Consider the following 27,018-nt stretch of genomic DNA (forward strand, 5'->3'; position numbering starts at 1 on the left):
ACGAGTTTAAAGGAGATGTATCAAGATGTAGATACCTAAATATAGAATATAGTGTGTGCCATTTAGGAGTAGGAGAACCTAAGTGCTTCAGTCCGGAGTATCAACCTCGTACAATTTGGTTGACTCTCAGGAATGGAGATCCTCAGGGGACCCTAATTAATAAGACAGTGTTAAAATCCGTACATTCTTCGGGTGTTCTGCTATTTGATGCGTGTAAGGCGATATCAAGTGGTAGAAAGCCGTGGAATGTATGTGGGGATCTTAGATGGGAGAGGACGTATGGGTCTAACGATAAATATATTTGTCCCAGTAGTAAAAATAAATATGTGAGTCCTAGATGCCCAAATAGAGATTATAATTTTTGCCCATATTGGTCTTGTGTGGGGTGGGCAACTTGGGGACAGACAGTGGACAAGGACATGATTGTGACTAAGTTGCCTACCAGCCCATATTGTAAGTCTATGGAATGCAATCCAGTTCATATACTTATAAATAACCCCGACAAGTTCTTAGATAAATATGGTAATTTATTTGGGTTTCAAATATATGGGACGGGTTTAGATCCTGGGACAGTATTGTTTATAGGGATAGAGACTGATACGGTATACTCCCAGACTCATCAAGTATACCATTCCTTTTATGAAGAGATGAGTATAGATAATAAGATCCCCCATAATGCTAAAAACCTGTTCATTGATTTAGCCGAAAGTATTGCCGGTAGTCTTAATGTTACCAACTGCTATGTGTGTGGAGGTACTAACATGGGAGACCAATGGCCTTGGGAAGCAAAGGAGGTAATGTCCGGTTCTGAGGCAGTTGACCAATTAATATCTACACAAGCCGATTATCATATGAGTGTTAGAGGTAAATCTGAGTGGAGATTAAAGACCTCCATCATAGGTTATGTTTGCATAGCAAGGAAAGGAATGATGTATAATACTTCTGTAGGAGAATTTACTTGTCTAGGGCAAAAAGCTTATGATGATGATACAAAGAATACAACTTGGTGGTCGGCTTCAAATGTCTCAGAACCATCTAACCCGTTTGCTAGATACGCCAATTTAAAGGATGTGTGGTTTGACCTATCCATCACATCTACCTGGAGAGCCCCAGCAAATTTGTACTGGATCTGTGGTAAGAAAGCCTATTCGGAATTGCCACAGGACTGGGAAGGGGCATGTGTGTTGGGTATGCTCAAACCATCCTTCTTCTTGTTACCTATTGAAACAGGTGAGACTTTAGGTGTTAAAGTGTATGATGTGAATCATAGGAAGAAAAGGGGACCCATAGAGATAGGCGCCTGGGAAGATAATGAATGGCCTCCCCAGCGTATTATAGATTATTATGGGCCAGCCACGTGGGCAGAAGATGGTACCTTTGGTTATAGAACCCCTATTTATATGCTCAACCGTATTATAAGATTACAGGCGGTGGTTGAGATCATTACTAACGAGACATCACAAGCGCTCAATCTTCTAGCGAAGCATAATACCAGGATGAGGACAGCAGTATACCAAAATAGATTAGCCTTGGATTACCTTTTGGCAGTAGAGGGAGGTGTATGTGGGAAGTTTAACCTGAGCAATTGCTGTCTTCAAATAGATGACGAAGGGCAAGCAATAGCTGAGCTTACTAGCCATATGGTTAAACTAGCGCATGTGCCTACTCAGGTATGGAAAGGGTATAATCCAAGCAGTTGGTTTGGTAGCTGGTATGAGTGGTTTGGAGGGCTTAAGGCAGTGGTAGGTGGAGTCCTACTGATTTTAATATTGTGTCTACTCCTGCCGTGTCTTATACCCTTAGTAGTTAGGTCTGTGCAAAGCCTGATAGAAAATATAGCAGAGAGGAAGGCTGCTGCACAGATAATGGCAATTTATAAATATAAGGCTCTAGATCAGGGAGAACCAATGCAGGAAGATGAGTGTTGAAGATTCACATCATAAGATAAGTCTGGTCTGGTTCAAGGTAACTTGCGGTGTATGCAAACTAAGGTTAAGTGATGCCTCAAGTAATTGTGAAATATCAAGAGGCATCAAAGGGGGGAATGTGGTGGAATCTCGGTAAAAATAAATTTAGTAGGCCGAGATTACCACGTGGCATGTGTACGTGCATATGCTGACGTATCGATCAGTTGGTTGCACGAGGCAAGATACGATCAGTAGTGTACGGAGCATGTGCAAGAATACAGGATGTAGTATTCCCCTCCTCCATTGTGCTGGACAAGCCATGCGGTCAAGCAGGAAGTTAATTCTTATTCGTATTGATTGGTCAAGAGAATGTGCGGGTGGAGCTTAATATGGGAGGAGTTATATGCCTATATAAGGAGCCTGCACTATTGTCCGGGGCTCAGAACTTGCTGTATTTTGGTGACATTAGTCCCTCTGAGTCCCGATCGGTGATCCAATAAAGAATCTCTTCCTTCCTGAAGAAACCTGTGTCCATCTCTCTGTGCTTCGCTTCCGTCAGTTTCTCCGGTATCAGCGCTTGTGAGACATGACTGAATAGAACTAGGAGTGTTTCAGGGCAGTAAACTATATACTGACAATAATATTCTCAGTAAAAGTACAGCTTTTATTTGAAAAACGAAAAAACAAAAAACGAACACTAACTTTGGCTAGTGTTTATGCCCAAGTGGCTACTACAAAAGACTGGGCATACACCATTTTGAATACCCTGGGATGTCTACTTTATCAAATGGTATGCCATGATGGGGTAACTTACATTTCTTGGCTGTCATACCGTCTCAAAGGCAACCTAGGCCCAGCAAGCCAATCTGTGAAATTTCTATGTAAAAAATAAATAAATAGACAAGACGTATACTTGACCCTGTGACTTTCCAAAACACCATAAAACCTATACATGGGGGTTACTGTTTTACTCATGAGACATTTCTGAATACAAATATGTATGTTTTATTGCAGTAAAATCAAACAGTATTGTGACATTAACAGTTAAATTGACATACAGAAATTGAAAAATATCAACATTTCTTAATTTTTACAACTTTTTTAGGTTTTATTCATATAAAATGAGTTCTATATATGAATGTTTGATATGAAATGAAAGCCCTGTTTCGCCTGAACAACCGATATATAATAAGTGTGGGTGCAGTTAGTATGAAAGAGGTAAATTATAGTTGAACAGACATAGAGCTAAATTCTGTGGTTTGTTTACGTTTTGTTTTGATCACAACTTGTACATTTGGCTCCGTCCTTAAGGGGTTAATCAATAAAAAGGCTTATACAGATTAAAAAAAAAATGCTTTGATATTAACAGCTTCATTACGTCATTCAAAAAATGTAATATACCTTTTAGAATGCCCCTGCAAATTACAATATGTTGGCATGACTACTTGAATTTTAAAAACTCTCATAGCAGAACATATCAGAAACATATCTAAAGGCTTTTTAAACCATTCTGTGTTTAAACATTTTTTAACTCATAATAAAGACCCCTGACGTTCAAAATTTTATGGCATAGAAAAGAGCGGTTGCAACCTTTTTAAAATTCTAGGGAGAAAATAAATGAGCTGGGTTTTCAAACTAAACACCATGGCACCCCAGGGGTTGAATGCTGCATTTGATATTTTAATTTTTTTTATAAAATGCCTGCTTTTTCCATAATCTTTAACCCCTTAAGGACCAAACTTCTGGAATAAAAGGGATGTGTCCTTAAGGGGTTAATATATATAGAGTGAAAAATCATAAAAAAAAGTGCACACCTGATTTTGAGAAATGTGTCAAACAAATGTACAAATGTTTCGACCGCTAAAAGGTCTTTCTCAAGTTCAGAACATTACAAATTGTAAACTGTGAAAATATATACATAATTCAAATAAGCACTTATCCAATGAACGTGAAGTGACTTTCCACCACCCGATCGTTAATCCGGAAGTAAGGGAAGACCACGTGTGACGTCATTGTGCTGCGTCCCCACGGCGGATACTATGGTAGCTAAGCAACCGTTGTGATAGGCAACCAAACATAGAAACATAGAATGTGACGGCAGATAAGAACCATTCGGCCCATCTAGTCTGCCCAATTTTCTAAATACTTTCATTAGTCCCTGGCCTTATCTTATAGTTAGGATAGCCTTATGCCTATCCCACGCATGCTTAAACTCCTTTACTGTGTTAACCCACTTCAGCTGGAAGGCTATTCTATGCACCCACTACCCTCTCAGTAAAGTAATACTTCCTGATATTGTTTTTAAACCTTTGTACCTCTAATTTAAAGGACCACTCTAGTGCCAGGAAAGCATACTCGTTTTCCTGGCACTAGAGTGCCCTGAGGGTGCCCCCACCCTCAGGGACCCCCTCCCGCCCGGCTCTGGAAAGGGGAAAGGGGTAAAAACTTACCTTTTTCCAGCGCTGGGCGGGGAGCTCTCCTCCTCCTCTCCGCCTCCGTTCCTCCCCGTCGGCTGAATGCGCACGCGCGGCAACAGCTGCGCACGCATTCAGCCGGTCACATAGGAAAGCATTCATAATGCTTTCCTATGGACGCTTGCGTGCTCTCACTGTGATTTTCACAGTGAGAATCACGCAAGCGCCTCTAGCGGCTGTCAGTGAGACAGCCACTAGAGGAAATAGGGGAAGGCTTAACTAATTGATAAACATAGCAGTTTCTCTGAAACTGCTATGTTTATAAAAAAATTAGTTAACCCTAGCTGGACCTGGCACCCAGACCACTTCATTAAGCTGAAGTGGTCTGGGTGCCTAGAGTGGTCCTTTAAGACTATGTCCTCTTGTTGTGTTAGTTTTACTTTTTTTTAAATATAGTCTCCTCCTTTACTGTGTTGATTCCCTTTATGTATTTAAATGTTTCTATCATATATCCCCCTGTCTTGTCTTTCCTCCAAGCTATACATGTTAAGATCCTTTAACCTTTCCTGGTAAGTTTTATCCTGCAGTCCATGAACCAGTTTAGTAGCCCTTCTCTGAACTCTCTCTAAGGTATCAATATCCTTCTGAAGATACGGTCTCCAGTACTGCGTACAATACTCCAAGTGAGATCTCACCAGTGTTCTGTACAATGGCATGAGCACTTCCCTCTTTCTACTGCTAATGCCTCTCCCTATACAACCAAGCATTCTGCTAGCATTTCCTGCTGCTCTATTACATTGTCTGCCTACCTTTAAGTCATCAGAAATAATCACCCTAAATCCCTTTCCTCAGAGGTTGAGGTTAGGACTTTATTAAATATTCTGTACTCTGCCCTTGGGTTTTTACGTCCAAGATGCATTATCTTGCACTTATCCACATTAAATGTCAGTTGCCACAACTCTGACCATTTTTATAGTTTACCTAAATCATTAGCAATTTGGCTTATCCCTCCTGGAACATCAACCCTGTTACATATCTTAGTATCATCAGCAAAAAGACATACCTTCCCATCAAGACCTTCTGCAATATCACTAATAAAAATATTAAAGAGAATGGGTCCAAGTACAGATCCCTGAGGAACCCCACTGGTGACAAGCCCAAGCTTCAAATATACAACCCCATTGACTACAACCCTCTGTTGCCTGCCACTCAGCCACTGCCTTACCCATTCAACAATATTGGAATCCAAACTTAAAACACCCGTGAACCCTACAGAGGATTATAGGGGGACCAGGGAAGCTGTGGTGCCTAAACAAATAACCAGAGTGAAACTGTGATAAAAAATCAAACCTTCATGTGTCAAGTGCAGCAAATTAAGCGAATAGTGAAAGATGGCTTTCTCAGTGCCCCAACTATAGACGTCCTTAACCCCTTAAGGACCAAACTTCTGGAATAAAAGGGAATCATGACATGTCACACATGTCGTGTGTCCTTAAGGGGTTAAAGGAACACTATAGTCACCTTAACAACTTTAGCTTAATGAAGCAGGTTTAGTGTATTGATCATGCTTCTCAGGTTTTACTGCTCAGTTCACTGCCATTTAGAAGTTAAATCTCTGCCTGAAGAGGTGTTTTTTTCAGAGTCATTACAGATGTTTAAACTGCAATTGGATAAATACCGTATTTATCGGCGTATAACACGCACTTTTTCTCCCTGAAAATAGGGGGGAAATGATGGGTGCGTGTTATACGCCGATATCCCATATTTACTTACCTGTCTTGAAGCGTGGGCCGGTGTTCAGCGCGCACCGCGGTACTGGAACTTAAATTTCAGGTTCTGGTTTCCGGCAGGACTGAAAGGAAGTGTGCACACTATTGTGTGAGGGGGTGGCGAATACTATGGGAGGGGGGGAATAATACTATGGGATGAGGGGGGGAACACTATGGGGGGAATACTATGGGATGGGGGGAATACTATGGGATGGGGGGAGAATACTATGGGATGGGGGGAGAATACTATGGGATGGGGGGAGAATACTATGGGAGGAGGGGAGAATACTATGGGATGGGGGGGAGAATACTATGGGATGGGGTGGAGAATACTATGGAAAGGGGGGGGGGGGACACTATGGGATGAGGGGGGGGATACTATGGGAGGGGTGGACATTTCCTGGAATTTCCTTCTGAAAATGAGGTGTGTGTTATACGCCGATAAATACGGTACTTGCAAAAACATAATATACAGGGATATGATTTCTAATTAGTGGGGTAATAGCTGCTTGATCCAAGGAGACATCTGACTGCTATTTTGGGATCAAGAAGGAATTTTTTCCTAGTTTGTTGCAAAATTGGAAGCGCTTCGGACTAGCTTTTTTGCCTTCTTTTGGATCATCAGCAAAAACTTATATGAGGAAGGCTGAACTTGATGGACACAAGTCTCTTTTCAGCTATGTAACTATGTAATCTCTTTGTTTCTGTTTATGCAGCCCTTGCCAAACCTCCTCTGGCTGTGATTGACACAGCCAGCATGAAACAAAAACTGGTTTAACTTTCAATCAGCTGTAATTTACCTTAAACAATTTTATGTATTGCTCTGTAAATTGAACTTTAATCAGATACAGGAGGCTCTTGCAGGGTCTAACAAACTATTAACATAGCAGGGGGTAAGAACATCTAAATTAAACAGAACTTGCAATAAAGAAAGGATAAACTTTACAGGAAGTGTTTAGGAAGGCTGTGCAAGTCACATGCAGGGAGGTGTGACTAGGGTTCATAAACAGTGATTTAACTCCTAAATGGCAGAGAATTCAGCAGTGAGGCTGCAGGGGCATGTTCTTTACACCAAAACTGCTTTATTAGGCTAAAGTTGTTTTGGTGACTATAGTGTCCCTTTAACAAGCAAAAAGTCCCACTGACATATCCAAATGACCGTGGGATAATAATGTTACAGAATTCAGTTTATCATAGTCTATACTAGACAGAGCAGGTTTGGTAAAATATTCTCTCTGTGTACACACATTCATATTGTGTAAACCTAAAACAGCCACATAAATTCATATGCATGGAAAATGTTACAATCACCAAATGCAAAAAAAAAAAATATATATATATATAAAATCAAATTGATACATAGAAGCTTTTTACATTAATCTATAGTACACTTTAACACCAGAAGGTCTCTGCAGAAGAACCACTTGCATCAAATCATAATATTAGTGATCATATCTCGAGATCTGCAAAAATCAAATCAAAGTACAATTTATAATGAATGAAAACTTATAGAAACCTAGAGGACACATTTAACCCATTCGGGGATACAGTGTTCAAATCATGTATCCAATACGCCTCACATTGCAACAATACCCTAGATCTGTCTCCCCCACGGGAATCAAAGGGATGGGAGACTGTGTCCCATCGTCAAAAAATGCTTAGCAACAGGTTTCAGTCTTTTCATCCCGGTAAGCAGTGTTGATAGATGCCTTGAATGTGGTCTCTGAGCGTTAATCGGTCTTGCCAACATATGCCAGCCCACATGGAAAAGTAATCAAGTAATGGTCCGTTGTGGAGGTTATATAGTGCGTAATGGAATACCTTTTGCCACTATGTGGGTGTGCAAAAGTATTCCCTTTGATCTTATGGCTGCAAGTGACACAGCCTGCACATTTAAAACAACCTGATTTTGTATTCGTCATCAGCTTCTTATAACAATGCGTGGGATCACCCTTTACTAGTAAATCACGGCGGTTCTTGTTTCTCTTATAACTGATGATCAGTCTCCTGTGGAATTTCGGTGGAAGACTTTTATCTGATTCCAGAATATTCCAATGTCTATGGATAAAGCTACGCACCTTTTGAGTGTCCGTGTGATCGGTTAGGGGTGAAAACATTCTGTTCTCCTTAGAAAAAGTGGAGATCTCTTGTATTTTCTCTTGTTGTATTTTCCCCTTAAAGCGTTCAATCGCCTTCGCTTTAGCAACAGACAGGATCTGAGGATGATAGCCTCTCTCCAAAAACCTATCCCACATCTGCTGAAGTTGGATCTCCTTACTGTTCGCTTCACTATTGTGGTGATGAATTAATTTGTTCTATCAACCGGCCCAATTCCTCTGGGGTTTCTTACCAAATTAGAAATACGTCGTCCACAAAATGTAGATATTTAAGAATCTTGTGCTGATATTTTGATAAAATATATATTTCTGTTCAAAACAGAAAATAAATGAATTGGCGTATGAGGGAGACATAGCCGCCCCCATCACACTTCCAGACGTTTGTAGGTAAAGTGTGTGCTCAGCTGTAATTATTTCAAATTTTAAGGACTGTTAAAAAAACTCAGATATTCTGTGGGTGGACCGTTGTATGATCCAGTGTTACTAAGAATTTCCGGAACTGCCTGTATTCTCTCTTCATGTGGTATGATTGTGTACAAACTCTGTACATAAAGTGTCACAAATAATATAGCTGCTCCCACCAAGGTTATGGAGCCAATTTGTTTTTGAAAATCTTGGGTATCCTTAAGGCAAGTGGGTAGTTTTTGTACACTGTCATTGATCTAAAAATAAATGTATTTTGCCATCTCTGGCTGATACAATTGATCTACCAGGAGGATTGGCTGGATCCTTATGGATTTTCGGAGTGTATAGGATAGGGTTCTTAGAGTGTTTCTCGTGTGTGTGTGTGTGTGTGTATGTATGTATATGTATATGTATATATATATATATATATATATATATATATATTGTCACGACGCTCCTTAGTTAATATGCCCTCGTGCAGTACTCACACTCACCACTGTTTCTGTTTGGCACTGTTTCTCATTTCTTTTTGTTAAGCACTACACCTGGCCCTTGTTTAGCACCTGTATATTCTGTTTTCTCCCCTCACTCCCTGTCAGATCATTATCCTTCATCCTTTATCCTTTACCTGCTGTTTCCTGGTTTCCCGTGATTCTGACTCCTTGCTCCTGTGTCTTGTATCCTGTGTTCCTGTTCCGATGTCCTTATGGTCCTGCATTATCGCCTCTGCCTGGTCCTGTGTTCTGTGCCTCCCGTTCCAGTGTTCGCTTGCAGTGTTCCTGCCTATACTCCATTTCCAGTGATTCTGACCTTGCTGCCTTATTTACTTGTGACCTGCTTTGGACTTTGCTCCTTGGTGTTTTTTATTTAGTGCTTGGTGGCTTAGGATCCGTGCCCCACTTATATTCCTGCCTAAGGCCTTTACTTTTGCCTAAGGACTATCACGTGTACTCTGCCTGCTCCATTTGTATTTATATTGATTTCTTGTGTATGTATATATATTTTTTTTTATTTGTGGCATTGTACATATTTAGTTTTTATATATTATATCCTTTGGTTTTCTTTAATACATATTTTCTTGATTGCTCCATTCATCGTGTCCTTGCATTATTTCTCTGCGAAGTTGGTTCCCACATTTAAAGGTACAGTGCTATCGCAGGGCAGCACCCCTTCATGTCCTTACATATATATGTGCTCAGAATTTAATCGGTTATGGAATATGTTAGGTGATTAAGAGTTGACTGAGGTGTGCCGAAACCAATGAACGTTTAGGCCTGTAATAAGAGGGCCTAATAAGAATGATGCAAAAAAAACAAAAACACTTTATTGCTTCTTATAAGGCTAAACATTTGCTAAACCGTAGCATCCAGAAAAGTGTTGCCTTCCAGGGCCGCTGAGGGGGTCTCAGTCCTTGGCGCGTCTTCGTCCTCCCAGCGCCAACTGTGGTCCTCCCCACGATCCTCGTCCCAATCTCCATCTTCCTCTGAAGGGGACTGGTCTGCCCGCCACTCATCCAACACGGCCATATTAGGGGGGTTAAGGAGGCCTCCTCCCCTGCGCCCGACCTGCGACGGCGCCTGGCCGGTGAGACTGACAACCTCGAACCATGTCGCTTCCCCGGGGCCTTGCCCTTCCGGGAGTGTGGTTCAGGGCCTTCACTCTTCCAATAGCGCATTTGCACACTTGCCTGCTCTCTATCCTGAGAGTCTGACTCAGCCGAGTCGTCTGCCAAAAGGGGGGTTCCTCTTGCACCCCTGTCAGTATGAGGTTGAGGCAGAGCCCTCGCCAGGGCTTTCTCCACAGAAGCGGCCACAGCCGCATTAATCAATGCCTGCAGGTTTTGTTCCTGTGTAGGGAATAAAATGCGTTCACAGAGAAAAACTGACAAAATAGAGAACTGTGCCCTTAAGGGGCGGCCAGAATGTGCGGCCGAGACTCAGCCTTAAAGCCGCGCACCCCCGTGGTCTGCCACGCGGTCACGGGGGAGGAGGGGTGCTCAGCCACGGAGGCACCCGCGGGGAGCAAGCCCGACACCCTGCTCCGTCCCCACACAGCTCGGGGATCAGAGACGCTCGAGCGGGGACGGGAGCAGGGTAGGGAGGCAGAGATAGGATTCCCGCTCGGCGGAGGAAGCCGGCGGGCGGGAATCAACACAAGGGACACGTGGGACCGCTGGAGTCTTTCTCCGCGGTCCCGACGGTCGGCACGGAAAGCGGTTGGGAGACCGCTTCTCGGCGACCGCAATAAGAAACCAAACCAGGTAAAACCAGAGGAAAAACACACAGAAAACGGAAAAGTGCAAAGGGGAAAATATAAAAAAGATAAAGCACAGGACAAAGGGAAACGGAAAAGAAACCCAAGCCCAGAACAGAGCACAAAAATAAATGCAGCAATATAAAAAACCCAAGGCAGAGGGCATAAATCACAAAAACAAATAATAAACCCACAGCCACCTATATAACACAAGAGGCAGTGGTACTCTGACCTGTACTGTCTGCGGAGCAGCAAAGAAAGAGGAAATGGTGGCTTAGGAGGAGCCTTATATAGATACTTGATGTTTTTGTCTTTGGTGTTTATCTCTCTATGTTAATGTGCTGCTGTGGAGTTCAAGTAAAGAGAGACTTAAGCAAATATGAAGCCTTCTGTCATGCTATAAAATTTAAGATGTAAGTGGCAGAAAGTGGTAAAAGCCACCATGCTATAGAGTAATTACCCTGTACTTGGTATTCTGCTGCAAATTTGTGGAAAATGGTCAGTGCCCTGGCATAAGTGGTCGTGGTGTTGGTTGAGAGTGTGTGGTGCGTGAGTAATTGGGCATGATGTAACAGGTCAGTACGTCCATTATTAATTTGTGGAATGACGGTGTTCTGGACGTTAGGTTGTTAGCAGAAGGGTGCGTCTGGAAGAATACCTGAAAACGAGTGCGTGGAAGAGCATCAGCAGATGTGTTACGGTTGCCCGGGATATGTTCACAGATTAGGTGAAATTGTCAAGTGGTTGCTAGCCATGTCAATCAACCTCATGATAGTTAATGAAGAGGGACATCCTTTATTAATGATCTTGCAAGCTACTGAGTTGTCAGTGTAGCATTTGACTGCTTTACCGGTCCAGAGAAGACCCCAGGTATGAGCTGCTGCCACAATAGTGTAAATTTCAAATAAGGCTGATGTTTCTCTAAAGGTCGGCAAGCCAGTTGTCTCCATAGGCCAGTTGTCCCTAAACCAATGGTTGCCAAATATTGTGGTGAACCTGTTGTGTGCTGCTGCGTTTGTCTGAATTATTGGAGATTGCTCAGATAGTGGGGGAATGAACAGGGAGATTCTATTCCAATCAAACGTGAAATTCCTCCACATGAGCAAGTCTGCCCTGGCTGGTGGGTTGATAGTTATAGTACCGGTGTCGGGTACCCCGTGTAGGAGACATAGCAGCCTTGAGACGAATGATCTGCCCTGTGGAATGATCCGCATGTCTCTCTGATGCTTGCCAATTTCTCTTGTGGGAGGCTAGCTTGGAAGGTAACTGTGTCCAGTGAAATACCCCCAAAAACTAGTTTGGTGGGTCCCAGTGTATCGTCTGGGGACAGGGGAACCTCCCAGGGATGTGAAGAGGTGCTTTGGTGCTGCTAAGTGCGTGGGAACCTTTCGATCAACAAGAAATCGTCCAAGTAGTGGATAACTGATGGACACCTGACGATGTTCAGGGGCAGCCAGCAGAGTGTTTCTGCGAAGATGTCAAATAGTTTAGGGCTGCTCCTAGAACCAAACGTAAGTCGGGTTGCAAAATGGTATTTACCCATCCATTCAACGCCATATATGCCATAGTGACGGATGTATAGGTAGGAGCTTAACCCCTTAAGGACACATGACATGTGTGACATGTCATGATTCCCTTTTATTCCAGAAGTTTGGTCCTTAAGGGGTTAAAAGCATTCAATATGTCAGTTTTACTCAGCCATGCTCAACTGCTTGCTTGTATGGCGTAGTCTATCGTGGCGTACTGGAGTTAAAACTCTTCAGTATGAAGTGAGTTAATGCTGGGGGTGTGAGAAGAATGAGGAGCTGAAAGATCAATTATCAAGGCAGACAACAGGTTTGGGCATTCTAAGGTGCCTGCGGGGATGGCGATTAGACCCCTGTTAAAAACCCTGTGAGAATAGCTCCACTATATGTATGGAGGGATAAGAGCAAAGGTAGTAAGCCAAAAAGGCCATGTTAATCTCAGTTAGTCATTTCTTTGGGGAAAACCTGGCTGGGCACATAGTTTTGGTGTGAGCTCTGAAGCAAATGGAGCAAATGTGCAACAACCTGCATGCACTGTAGCTGCAGGCACCGGCATTGAATTTGTTGCACACTTGTGCTTTACCCAGAAGTTTTATGGGTCTGCCCAGTTTATCCCTCTGACCTCCTTCTTGCCACGTGTGAGAGCTGAAGGTGTGGTGGGAAGAAGAGGGGTCTGCCTCACAGGGGCACAAATTGGTGGAGTGTGAAGTGGAACTACAAGCTGCACAGCACGGGGGCCTCAAGCCGGCAAAGTGTCGGCAGAACAACTCCGCATCCATCTGACACCAGTCTATCCGGATGTTAAACTGGGCCAGATGAGTTGCTGTTTTGGCCGATTCTGACTTGTGGTAATCGTAGAATGAGGAACCCCTGTATTTAATCCCTAAGTCAACCACTTTGTGCATATATAAATCCAGTTTTTCCCTTCTATGCTGGTACACAGAGCAGATGAATTCCATATAAATACCGAATGCCATGACACATAGAGGGATGGACATTTTTTTTTTGAGACAAGGGTCTCTGGTTTTCAACACCACTGAAATGTTGCCATAGTTATAGGCTCCATTCTCAAGAATATCCTGTGAGGCGATAAGGAGGGAAACCAGATTGAAATTTTTTCCATCCAGTATGTCTTTTTTTTTTTAATAGGGGGAGGAGAGTAGAGTGTAGAGAGTATGAGTGCTACTTGGCGTGTTTGGGAGTACCATGGGAGGAACTGAGGGGCCTGGTAGGTCACCTGCAGTAGCGATGGCTGTCTTCACTTTAGACAGCCTTTGGTTAAGAGTCTGAAGGTTAGCTAGGATAGCTGACCAGGTTTCTTGCGTTGAGTCTGGGGTGTTGGTGTGCAGCCCTTGAGAGCTTGTGCCAGGACTGGGATCACTGGACTGAGCTGTCAGCAGTCTTTAGATCTCTGCCTTTCTGGCTTTGCCTTGGGAAGTGATGCCCCTATGCCTCAGTTCTGCTGACAGTTTCGGTATGGTCCTTGATCTTAGGGACCTGGGGATAGAGGGGGTGAGGGATACTTCTGGGGACCTGGGCCTGGCTGGTGTACTGAGTAAATCTTGTATGGGCAGGTCCTCACTTGGGTTTCATTCTTGTGACATCCTTATTATTTTAACTTCAGGCTAGAGAGAAAGGTAATGCTATGTTTGCATACGTGGTAATTCAAGGAGCCTAAAAGTATGACAGAGCTAAGTAACGTAAGTGGAAACTACAGATAGTGCAACAAATAGTCATTTACTTAGTGCAGATAAACAAATTTTGACGAAGAGATAAGTAACATATTTTGAGAGAGAACTGACGGGAGATATATAAATGTGTGAACATAGTGAAAAGGGGACAGAACCCTCTGAAACATGGGGATTTAGAGATAAAAAACTGTATAAAATGCTTAGCGTGCTAAATTGAGGGAATATGGATAACCGACCGTGACAGGAATATGCCTTTAACCAAAGGACCAAACTTCTGCAATAAAAGGGATTCATGACATGTCACACATGCCATGTGTCATTAAGGGGTTAAGAACAAACCATTAGAATTAATGTTGTTGGATTCAGAAAGTGGAGGGTGAGATAGATAGGTGTTTCTATAGCTAAAGAAGTTATGACATAGAACCTGTGTAAAAAAAAGTAAAAAAAAAAGTTAAACAAATAAAAAATCGTTGAGTGGAAGTGGTGAAGTTCTTAATCCTTTAAATTTAACAGTGAAAACATGGAGTGAATACATGCAGAAGATTAGTTTACATACAAATTTGTAAACAAATGATTTAATAAAATGAGGTGCTGATATAAAGAAGGACTAAGTGAACTAATGTAACAAAGAAGTATTTGAAACCGTACAAATGAAAGAAGAGTGGGTGAAAGACCAATATGCCAGGTGCACGAACCATTCGTATGTACGATTTGGTATAGTTAGTTACTTTCAAGTGTAATAGGATTTTTTATGGGTTATACCGAAGGCGGTCGACAAATATTTTGCTGGACGAACTGATAAGTGACTAAGACTGGAACCTATCACCGCGTTTTTAGGCCCGAACTTAGGAATAACCGAACGTTATTACCCACGTTGACGTGGACGTGCCGGGTCTCGTGTGCGGAAGCCGGGTGAAGCGTTTGTATAGAAGCCGGCGCAACGACCGGAGGTCGGAGCAGTGAACGCTGCAAATTAGGAAATTTGGCGGGTATCTCGGAAGTGCTGGTTGCTATGGGGACGGTCAATCAGCGTGAACGGCATAGGTAAGTAGGAACTTAGAGTTTAAGTTGGGGACATAACTCCTCCCACAAATTCAGGCCTTATGGCCTTTCTTCATTCACACACAGACACACACATATATATATATATATATATATATATATATATATATATATGTATATGTGTATATGTGTGTGTGTGTGTGTGTGTATTGTGATCCTTGTCAGCAGGTAGCACGGTCCTCTAGGGCAAAAACATGCAGTCTTTTAATGCAACTTCATTCCAGGTACTTTATTTGTAAGTTTACACATGAGGCAGCAGCAAACGAAAACATAAATGCAATAGTGTAACACAAATCCCTATAAACAAAAAGCCTAGCTCGTCTGAGCACTAACTCAAATCAGATTCCCTATCTCTCAGGGGTTAAACTATAACAAAAATTATTGGTTTCACCAACCTAGTGTCTTTGTCCGCTCTCAGCACTCCAGTGCTCCAAGCCAGCCTTGACTGCTTCCCTTTCTGCACTCCCAGTGCTCCAAGCCAGCCTTGACTGCTTTCCTTTTGCACTCCCAGTGCTCAGTCTCCTTGACTCTCTCACTGGACAGAACAGCCTCTCTCCTACCTGCTTCCAGGGAGGAAGCCAGCAATCCCCCCCCCCCCCCCCTTACCTGCCTAGCAGGGAGGGGTTTATTCCCACTGCTACAGCTGATTATCTGCAGCTGAACAGTGGGTTGGAGACAGAGCAAAACTCTGGCCTGGAACTTATTTCTCCCAGTTGTCTGTAAACTGCGGAGTGGAGCATTGGCCCACCCTTCTCTCCAAATGCTCCACCCCAGGGGCCCGTAACTAAACGTTGGTTTGTGTTGCTTACAACACAAACTCAAATACTCCCCCTGGGGTTAAATGGCCTCTCTGACTTCACTTTATCACAATATATTTAAAACATTGCTTATCACAAATACAAATACCAGTCAAGCCATAAGACTTGCTTTTCCCACATAAATCTCACTTTAACAGTGCTCTCACTACTGCAAGGGTTTCTGGGTAGGCATATGCAAATGTGCTTAACAAAGAACCTAATTTTTTCCTCATAATTCCACTTTATACATGGATTCCTTGGAATATGTGTCTGCTGTATACAACGGCTTTGAAACACAACTCAGGAAGAGGAGCAAAGCTTTTGTATACAGCAGACACATACTCTAGTACTTTGGCATCAATTTTAATTTACTAAGCTGTTCAAATTGGTATTTTGTCCCATCTTTGTACTTGGTTTTATTTGTTTTTGTTTGTCTCTGAATCTCTTCTACTCAAATTCTTCTGTTTTATCCCTCTTTCAACATATACTTCATATGTAGTCCGTCCTGGGACCTCAAGTCTCCCAGAGTTACATTCTCCTTTCTCTCCATGCAAGATAATCTCCTATTTCAGTATCCCCTTCCCTGTCCCTCCCAGTCTAATGTACCTGCTTTTTTATATGGTTGTCATGATGATCCGCCCATCTTGGGACTCTTATAACACATTTCATAATTTGTATTACCTTTTTTAAAATTGTATTAAATATAATTAGTTTTAATCATTGTAACGGCACCCACAGGCATAAAATGGTTAAACCACCGTTTAGTAGATCTTCCCTTCCAGAGACACAGGCACAGCTACTGTAGACACCAATACACCGAACCGGAGAAGCATATGAATGCTCTCAAACATACGAATGCTGTAAACAGCCGAATAGGAAAAACCATACGAATAGGTTTACACTCCTAGCAGTCAAACTGGAACAGCATACAATAAATCCCCCCAAGAACGAGACAAGTCTCCGTTTTGAGGGTCAAGCAGGAACAGAGCTGTGGGTTTATTGTTCTTGTATACACATTAGTACCACCCACAGGGTTTTGGAAAACAACCAATAAACACATACAATACACTCAGACACTCCCACACAAAATCCTCCCCTCTGCCTGTGATACAATTACCTTACACAATGGGTAATGTAATTATCACAGGCAGAGAAATACAGTTTTTCCACATTATACATAACTTTAAAAGTATGCATCACATTCACATAAAACTTACATTTTCGAAATCAGCATACACCAAATACAAACATATGTCAAAATCATACAAATTGTTCCAGTGGCTCAAGAGATAGGTCGTAGTCCTTTGTGACCAAATGAAGCATGGCTTTTCTGCCAAAAAACAGTTCCACGGAGTCCTCTATCCTGGAGATAATTGGGAAGTAATCCCATTATCTCCAAGAACAGAGGCAAAACTCCATTGAACACATGGCAGCAAAAAATAAAATACATAAAACTATATAACTTTGCAGCCATTGCATAAAACAGTTTTATGGTTGCACAGTTATATCGTTTTATGTATTTTATATCCCCAGATAGCTCAGATCTGAGCGCACATTATTACTGAATGGCGCTCAGATCACACACATACAGTTCAATTGCCATGGAGCCAAAGTCTTTCCCATAGTCTTTCATTATACGAATGGGCTCCGTGGCATGGCTATCTGGGGTATCACCGCTCAAACAGGGCAAGCACCGAATGACCCGGCTTTTGTGTCTTTGCAGGGGAAAATCAAGCGTTTCAACATGGGGGCCATAGTCTAAAGGCAGCAGGCGGGCAACCAGGCTCCTCAAATGCACAGTGGCGAGATTGGTCTTGTCACAATCATATTTGAATACTGTAAGATAAGACTTTCTATATTTACTGTGCTCTGTTATTATGCTTGTGACAAAGTCACCTTTTCAAGTGAGTTTGCCACGGGTTCCTGGAGGAGCATGCTTGCCAGCCTCCTGCCTACAGACTATGGACCCTGTAAAGTGTGATCTAAAAGTCTATTCATGTAATTAGACTATTCGTGTAATTAGCCGCACAAACCGGAGACCACCCTGAAGCTTGTTAAGCCTAATTGCTACTTTATAGCAATTTCCACTTCAGTGTTCGTCTGGGTGGCCGGAATTCCTATAGATGACCACGAGGTGTCGGCCATTTTGTTCGCATGAATACTGGCAGCGGTGTTTGGTCGTCGAGTTCATGGAACTATTTTCGGATACCTCTGGACTTCCATGATCACCTGTGTTCGGTTTTATAACACTTAGGAAGACACTGTTCAGTGGAATAATTTGTCTGAATAAGGTGAACAAGCTCCAGGGTAGAACTATGGATTCCATTCGTTCACTTTTTTTAAACTACCGAACTAGACCGACCAGAAGCCCTGATTCTATGGAACTGTTTTGGGCCTGCGGCCATGCATGTGTTCGGTCAAATAAATGACTTCCAGGAAATTCCTAAACCCCTGAACTGATCTAGGTGTTTTTTGGATATGTTGGTCACCCAGAGAAGTGCAACTTGTGGGGTTTTATATATTTTTAGGATACTTTTGCGGTGTTTGGCGAAAACATGTTTTTTCTGTGCTTGGAGATAATTGGATTAGGTTAGTACAGTTCCAGATCCAATTATCTCCCAGGCACAGAGGAGGGATTATCCGATTTTGTATGGGAGTGTCGTGGACCTGAGAGCCAATGTGATTGTGTATTTATTTCTATTGTGGTTTACTCTCCGGTCCAGGGGTGAGTGCCCCTTGCATGGGGACATGCATATAAGGCATATAAGGCATACAAGGCCAGTTGTGGCTGCCATTAAAGTATTCCAGCTTGTACTCCCAGAACTATGTGTTGTCTGGTTACTGGGAGGGGAAAGGGCTAATCACTGTTCCAACATGGAGGATTCAACGGGGAAAGTCCTTGTAAGGACTATGATTCCCAGGACTGAGTGTCGTCCAGTGCCTGGGGGTGTTTAGAGCGAATTCCCCATGCAGCTGCAGGAGGGAGCGGTTCCAGGACCCCAAGTCAAGTCACGGCGAATGTGGGCAGAAGTGCTGCGGTTTGTCCCCCGTTTCAGGTCTAGTATGGTAGTTTAAAAAAGTGAACAAACTACCGAACTGAATTCATAGTTCTACCCTGGAACTTGTTCACCTTATTCAGACGAATGATTCCACCGAACAGTGTGTTATAAAACTGAACAAAAGCGACCATGGAAGTCCAGCGGTGTTCGGGAGTTTCAGTATCCGAAAATAGTTCCATGAACTCGACGACCAAACACCATGGCCTGTGTTCATGCGAACAATATGGCAGACACCTCGTTGTCGTCTATAGGAATTGCTTCCACCCAGACGAACACTGAGGTGGAAATTGCTACAATGTAGCAATTAGGCTTAACAAGCTCCTGGGGTGCCTCCGGTTCGTGCGGCTGTTCGGTTCCCGAACCATATAGTCTTATTACATGAACGGAGACTCTTGTATCACAGTTTACAGCAGGCTTCCCCAAACTCCAGCCATCCAGATGTTGCTAAACGACAACTCGATCTATTCCATTCATAGAATCATGGGAGTTATAATTCAGAAAAATCTGGAGGGCCGTAGTTTTGGGAAGCCTGGTTAACAGGGTCCATAGTCTGTTGGCAGGAGGCTGGCAAGCAGGCTCCTCCAGGAACTCGTGGCAAACTCAATTAAAAAGGGGAGTTTGTCACAATGCTCTTAAATGTTTTTATTTGATTTCTATGTCACATGATCTGACACCATCTGACTGTAACGGATCACCTGGCACCCCGACCGGGTACCTCCGTTAATGGATGCTCCTAGTGCTTCCTGAGGACTCCAAGCACTCTGGCAGACACCATAATCACCGAATCCGAGAAACCTTTAAATTCTCCCAAGCGTATGAATGCTGTAGACCATTGAATAGGAACCATACGAATAGGCTTGTACTCCTAGCAGTCAACTGGAACAGCATACAATAAATCCTTCCCCCAATAATGAGACGACACATCACTTTGAGGTTAAAACAGGAACTCTGGACTGGCTCATCCAGCCTGGCTTTTATTACAATAATCCACATACAGGCCACACCCAGGGGGAGGCATAAAATAACCAATCACATACATGGTTCAGCCCACACATCCCCCTCCCCTCAGATAACATTAAACCCAATTATCCGGTACACTTTTCCAGCCAAGTTCTGGATGTACCCCAAAAACAGGGGGTACACCTTTAAATCCAGCATCGCTGGATAGCCCTTATTCAGGGGGGAAACATATCCAAAATTCAAGTCATTCGGATGAACAGTTCGGTAGATATGGGTTTCCAAAGATTTGACCGACCGCATGTGTAAAGTATCCGAAAACAGTTCCATGCATTTTGGCCCTGCGGTCGGTCACAAACAAGGGAATGAAAAAAGACGAATTGCCTGTGTTATAGAGCCTAGAGAGGGTTTGAATGAATTCCCTTGTTTGTGGGGTTCTTTCTACCGAACGGCGGGTCATTCGGTAGTTTCTATACGAATTCCTGGAAGTATGGAGGTCTCAGCGGTGTTTGCCTAGTCAAGTGTCCGATTTTAGTTCCAGACACTCGACGGCAAAACACCGCTGTTCGGTAGTTTAAGATGGCCGCCGCCACGTGTTTGTTTCCCGAATGGCGGCCACCCAGAGGACAAAGAATACATTACACTGATTGCCAATTACCCGTTTGCAACATTGTTGCAAACTGTAATTGGAGGCACACTTATTCCTGGGTGGTCTGGTTGTTCGGTAGTTTCACTCAATATAATGAATGGAGTGATTCTACCGAACAATCAGTTGAATGCTGCATACATATCACCCAGGTTAAACTTAACACATGAATACATATACAATATTACAGGCAGCACACTAGAACATGCTTCACAGTCTTAAAGGGACAGTAGTCCCAAAAGTCCCAATGTGTCCATAGATGCTGTTAAAAGGGCCAGTAGCAGCAATATACAGTACAATATGCCCAAATATAAATCTTTAACTGTACCAATTTTCCAGGGGCCATAGTCAGCAGGTAAGAGGCAGGCAGCCAGGCCCCTCCAATGCCCAGTGGCGAGGTAGGTTCCGCCACACTGACCATCAGTTTTATTTGAATGCAGAAAGTCCTCAGCATTGTAACACTTTAAAAATGCCTTTATACAGGTGAAACGCGTTAGTGTTATTAATATTTAAAGCTACTTTTTGATATCATTTTGTTTATTAATAAAACTAGTTTTTATTAATTTCTGGGTCTTCTTATCTGCATCCTTGAGGATTTTACCTGGAAGACTCTATATTCCTTGGTGGGTAGCATACCACCTAGGCTTTTTAGGATTGAGCAATACCTATTTGCTCCTCCTTTGTGAATATATCAACTTTTGTTTATTATTTTAACATCACAAAGCACTATTTTGTTTTCATATATTTTTTTCTTATTAATGGAGCACGATCTACTTGCATACCAGAATATATTAAATGTAAGCATCACTATTACTGCTGCTGACCTTACAATGTTAACTGGCCTAAAGACACGTCCTCATATAGGACCAGGACCATCTACATATCCACAGACAGGGATTGTAGCATCTAGGCGCAGTGATCTGGAGCTGATCTTGAGCTCCAGAAACGTGTATATTTTTTATTTGCCATATTTGATACCCTAAAATACATTATATCTGGGTTTTGTCCCTTCTATTTTTCATATTGCTCCATTGGAACGAAGGACAGTTGTAAGTGCTGCTTCCCATCATTCTCTTAAAGGATCACTATAGGGTCAGGAACACAAACATGTATTCCTGACCCTTTAGTGTTAAAACCACCATCTAGCCCCCCTGGTACCCTCATACCTCCATAAATACATCAAAATCTTACTGTATTCAAGCCTGAAGCTGTAGATTTGCATGCTGTTTGCCTCAGAAAAACAAGCTGTCTGCTGACATCAGAAGTGGTTGTCTGATCCAATCACAGTGCTTTTCCATAGGATTGGAAGATAGGAGACTGACAAGGAGGTAGAGCCAGCATGATTCATACACTGCCTTGCCCAATCAGCATCTTCTCATAGAGATGAATTGAATCAATGAATCTCTATGCGGAAAGTTCAGTGTCTGCATGCAGAGGGAGTAGACACTGAATGTTTGGATGCATTTTAGGCAGCCATGACCCAGGAAGGATATCTAACAGACATCTGGGGAGTGGCCAGTGAAGTTATCACTAGGCTGTAATGTAAACACTGGATTTACAGCAAAAGGGCTGAAGGTCCTCACCAGAACAAATCCAATAAGCTGTAATTGTTTTGGTGACTATAGTGTCCCTTTAATTATTCTCTTATTGTCTGTTTGTTTTCCTTTAAAAGGATGACTATAACATTAGGGATTTAGAATGTCCATTTATAATTTCTCTATAATGTGGTGTTTACTAATAAAAAAACATTTGTCTTTGGCACCTAAATTGCCTCTTGGTTCATTCTTGTGTTTTGTGTTTTTTATATCCTCTCTCCCTCCCCCCCCCCCCATGTTTGGCTTTTTAAGTTTTTTATAAAGTGTTTTTCGAATTTACTTTTTCCTTAAAATTATATAACTTTACTCCCATTGATCTTCTTTTGAAATTGCCACTATTCTAAGATTTTATTTTGTTTTGTTTTTTTACATAAGACGTCTTCAAGAGGAACAGCTTCGCACATCATCTTTGCCAGCAATCCCAAACCCATTTCCAGAGCTTTGCACTCCATCAAGCTCACCAGTCCTTGCGTCAGGATCTTTACCTCAAAACCAACCTTCTGTCAAGAAGAGTGTAAGTATCGAAAACATATATCGGTTTATAATTATAAAAAGTTATCAAGATTATAAATTCCCATACATTGAAAACTGTTACACTGGGATAAAGAATGCGTGGTTTGCTTATGTATAGTTCATATATCTTGACTGAAAAAAAACAGGCATTAAAGTAACAAGCAAATTACTAAACCCTTTGAAAGGTATTCCAACAGAGAGATGACAGTGAGTTTAGAGGACAGAGACAATTACTTGCTGGTATGTTATAGTAGCTCCTGTCGGTTTTCGGTAATCCTTCAATATTGATAGTTATGGCTCGCTTCAGGTATGATGTGGACCTTTACCGACAAAAGGTCACTCCGGGTCATTCTAAGCTTAGTGTGTCTTTATGCAATCTATAGCTGTATACGGAGCAGACCCTTCCGTTCCCAAATTACTTATAAATACTGTTTTCCTTAAACATTCTAGATGATAACTTGACTATCACTAAAATAATCCAGTGTCTGAAGACCCAAAAGGCACTGTAATAATATTGTAATAAATGAAACAATGACTCAAATAAATATAAGATAAAAGTGTATTGAATGAATGTTACAGAATACAAAAATAGTCAGTAAATAATTAATCTTACCAAATGTATTAGTGGCTACAGCATATGTCCCTGTATACCTTTCAGATGTGTGGTGACAGCATGCAGAGTAAGAGTAGATGAGTGAATGAATGACTGAATGCATAACTGAATGAATGACTGAATGTATGACTGAATGACTGAATGACTGAATGACTGAATGAATGAATGACTGAATGAATGAATGAATGAATGAATGACTGAATGAATGCATGAATGACAACGTCCCACTCTTTCTCCTTCAGTTAAATAGCCATTTTGTCCTCCATAAAGCAGCCCCCATCTGTGTAATACTCCCAAAAAGGTTTTCTAACTTGTTGCATGATGTAATGTATTGAATATCTAAGTTTGGGATACACCCTAGATGGCTCTGCCTATAGTTAGCTTCAAAATTAAGTGAAGTGTTTTGTATACATTTGACTGACAACACACGTGTTTGTTCTAATTTAACTTCAATCTTTTAGCTGTTAACCTTGTGGAAATGTCATTGAAAATTTAACGTTTTCAAATCTAAGCAAAAAGGCCTGCAATATTTCATACACCTATTTTACACAGCTAAATGTACATTCATATTAGATATATATGCACCATACCATATAATACACATATATATTGCAAACTACACATTAAATAATGATCAACACTCCACAGCTCCTCTTGTCTTTTAGGCTATTTTTAAGAACATTGATTTGCATATCTTAAATATTTGTCTTTTTTAGTAATGTACTTTCTATGGAAATACTAATGTTGTACACTTTTAGGCTGCATCCATTGTTATAGGACCAGTACACTGTAATAACCTCTATATTGGAATGTTGATGATCTGCTCCTGCTTCTTCTGTCTGTCCTGCAGTAAGCAGCATAACACAAGGAGCATGAGGACGCCCAACAACAGTTAGGCGACCACAAGTGTCTTAACCACCAGGAAGTACCTCTAATGGCTACCTGATTACCCAAGAAATTGGTCTAGATCAGGGGTTCACAATTAATTTTTCCCTCAAAATGTAAAAATGTTTGGATGGGGGGGGGGGGGGGGGTTCATAAGGGAGCCTTTGTCCGATGGCCTCACGGGGGATGTCTGGGAGAGGTGCTGGGGGGACATAGAACACTCACGGTGGTACCAGTGGCCCGGCGCATCTCTTACGGACACACACCCAACAATGGGGTAACATACAGCAAACAAGCTCACACACCCCAAAGGACACATCCCACTCTCAGGGGAAAATATAAATTAATTTTCTTACACAAATCTCCTTTTTCCTACGTCTAATTCTCCCTTTCTAATTATGTTCATATGGTTCGTTCTACGGTATCTAATGAAATGAAAAAGTACTGGATGTGCTCGAATACAGTTGTGAAGGCACAATCAGTTGTGAAATAACATGTAACAACCAACATTTATTTTGCACCTAAAAGAACATAATGTCATATATTACGATGAAATTACCTGTTATTGCCTTGTGAGCAATGTCAAACCATTTCATATGCGGTCAATACAAAAAAAAAAAAAAAAAAGACATACCCCATATTGAATACCCTGGGTTGTCTACTTTAAAAATAAAAAAAATAAAAATGTGCAGTGTGATTCAGAGATTTATGACGGATACGTGTTAAAATGTCACTATTAATACATTTTTTAAAATATATATTGTCCTACTTGTACTTATAGCTCTATAACTTGCAAAAACAAAAGCTTAGAACATGTTAACGTTGGGTATTTCTAAACTCAGGACAAAATTTAGAAACTATTGAGCATTGGTGTTTTTTGGCGGTTGTAGATGCGTAACAGATTTTGGGTATCAAAGTTAGAAAAAGTTTTTTTGTTGTCATCATATTTTATATATTGTTTTATAGTAGATTATGATACAATGAAAATAATGGTATCTTTAGAAAGACCATTTAATGGCGAGAAGAATGGTATATAATATTTGTTGGTACAGTAAATGAGTAAGAGAAAAATTACAGCTAAACACAAACACCACAGAAATTTAAAAATAGCCCTGGTCCTTAACGGTAAGGAAATAGAAAAATGGTCTGGTCACTAAGGGGTTAAATCTGGTTTATATGGAGCTGTAACAGTGTTTTTGCAGTATGTTCAGGTTTTATTTACAGTCCAATAATAATTGTAACATATACAGACCATTTTGAATGCTAAGGCATCATTTTCTTTTTCAGGTTTTTTTTTTTTTTTCTTCAGATTTTTTTTCTTATGAATTGGCTCCCTATTTCTTATTTTAAGTGTTAAACAATGAGATACAGACTTGCTGCTTGGACGCGCATGTAGAATAATGAATGTCTTGAACTTGGAATGTTGCCATGCATAGCAGACTTTCATTAGGTACTTGGTAACTAATGAATGTTGGCACTGTTTGTAAGGAATAATTGAAAGCGTACCTTTTGAACATTGCCCTGATGTTTCTAGCCCCACGGAGACTCAAAGTGGGTGGCTGTGCTGACCTAGATTTTCTTGGAAAGCCATCTTATGCTTTCTTTCAAAATTCTTGAGATGCTGGCCAGTGAGATAAGCAATAAAGCTACTGAGATCATTCTTCTGCTCAAGACCTCTGTGCATGAAATTAGGGAATACTGTACCTTAAAGGGACACTCCAGTGCCAGGAAAACAATCCGTTTTCCTGGCACTGCAGGATCCCTATCCCTCCCACCCCCCAATCCCCAGTTACTGAAGGGGTAAAAACCCCTTCAGTCACTTACCTCAGGCAGCGACATGTCCCACGTCGCTGCCTGCTCCTCCCCCGCCACTCCACCTTCTTCCTCCGTCGGCCGGTGGGCGAGACTGATCCCGCCCACCGGCCGAGGAGACCTAATGCGCATGCGCGGCAATGCCGCGCATGCACATTAGCACACCCCATAGGAAAGCATTGAAAATGCATTTCAATGCTTCCCTATGGGGAATAGAGCGACGCTGGAGTCCCTCACACAGCGTGAGGACGTCCAGCGACGCTCTAGCACAGATAATCTGTGCTAGGGAGCAGGAGGTTCCCCTAGTGGCTGTCTAGTAGCCAGTGTCTAGTTATAAAAAAACTGCAATAATTACACTTTCAGGGTTAAGGTGTAGTGGGAGTTGGCACCCAGACCACTCCAATGGGCTAAAGCGGTCTGGGTGCCTGGGGTGTCCCTTTAATTGATGCAACATATTTCCAGGCAACACAATCTGACAACTTTATTTTAATTGTATTTTGGTGTACTGTAGGTTAGTCTTTCCTACATTGGATAGGAAGTGAATGACTGCTTGTAATTTTTTCCCACAAAATATATTTGATTATGTTTTCCTGGAAACAAAGTTTGAGCTTACCAGTTTATATGAATGCCATTAAATAAGCAGTCTAGTCACAATGATTACCACTATCTGTCATTTTGGGTGTTCATGATACCATTAGGATGACGTGCCATCTTTGGTCACAGCTGCTCAGCCATTGGTTTGCTTTAAGATATGGACAAAATCTGTGTTGTAGAACTTAAGCCAAGCAATGGACTAGGCCATGGGTACCTAATTAACTTAATCTTTAGTCATGCCTGCAGCTTAATAGCACTGTAACTACAATATCAGTAAATGGTGGTATATGTGTGAGTTGACTTTAATTTAGTACTTGCCAACTTGTCGATCTTGTAACAAAATAGTTTTTGGCTCTATCTCTAGAGCCTTTATGTAATTTAAAGAACATTGTTTACCAGTAAA

At 41.8% G+C, this 27,018-nt stretch overlaps 1 protein-coding gene across 4 annotated transcripts in view; it reads left to right on the forward strand.

Annotated features, from left to right (window-relative positions):
- LOC134608848 (growth factor receptor-bound protein 10-like) overlaps nucleotides 1–27,018 on the forward strand; it is a 568,153-nt gene that overhangs the window by 169,470 nt on the left and 371,665 nt on the right. For all 4 annotated transcript variants that reach the window (XM_063452029.1, XM_063452030.1, XM_063452031.1 and 1 more), the window contains one exon: nucleotides 22,574–22,712. In XM_063452029.1, the coding sequence (XP_063308099.1) occupies nucleotides 22,574–22,712 (139 nt within the window). The remainder of the gene's footprint in view (nucleotides 1–22,573; nucleotides 22,713–27,018) is intronic.

This window comes from Pelobates fuscus, chromosome 4 (assembly GCF_036172605.1).
Source record: "Pelobates fuscus isolate aPelFus1 chromosome 4, aPelFus1.pri, whole genome shotgun sequence".
Lineage (NCBI taxonomy): Eukaryota > Metazoa > Chordata > Amphibia > Anura > Pelobatidae > Pelobates > Pelobates fuscus.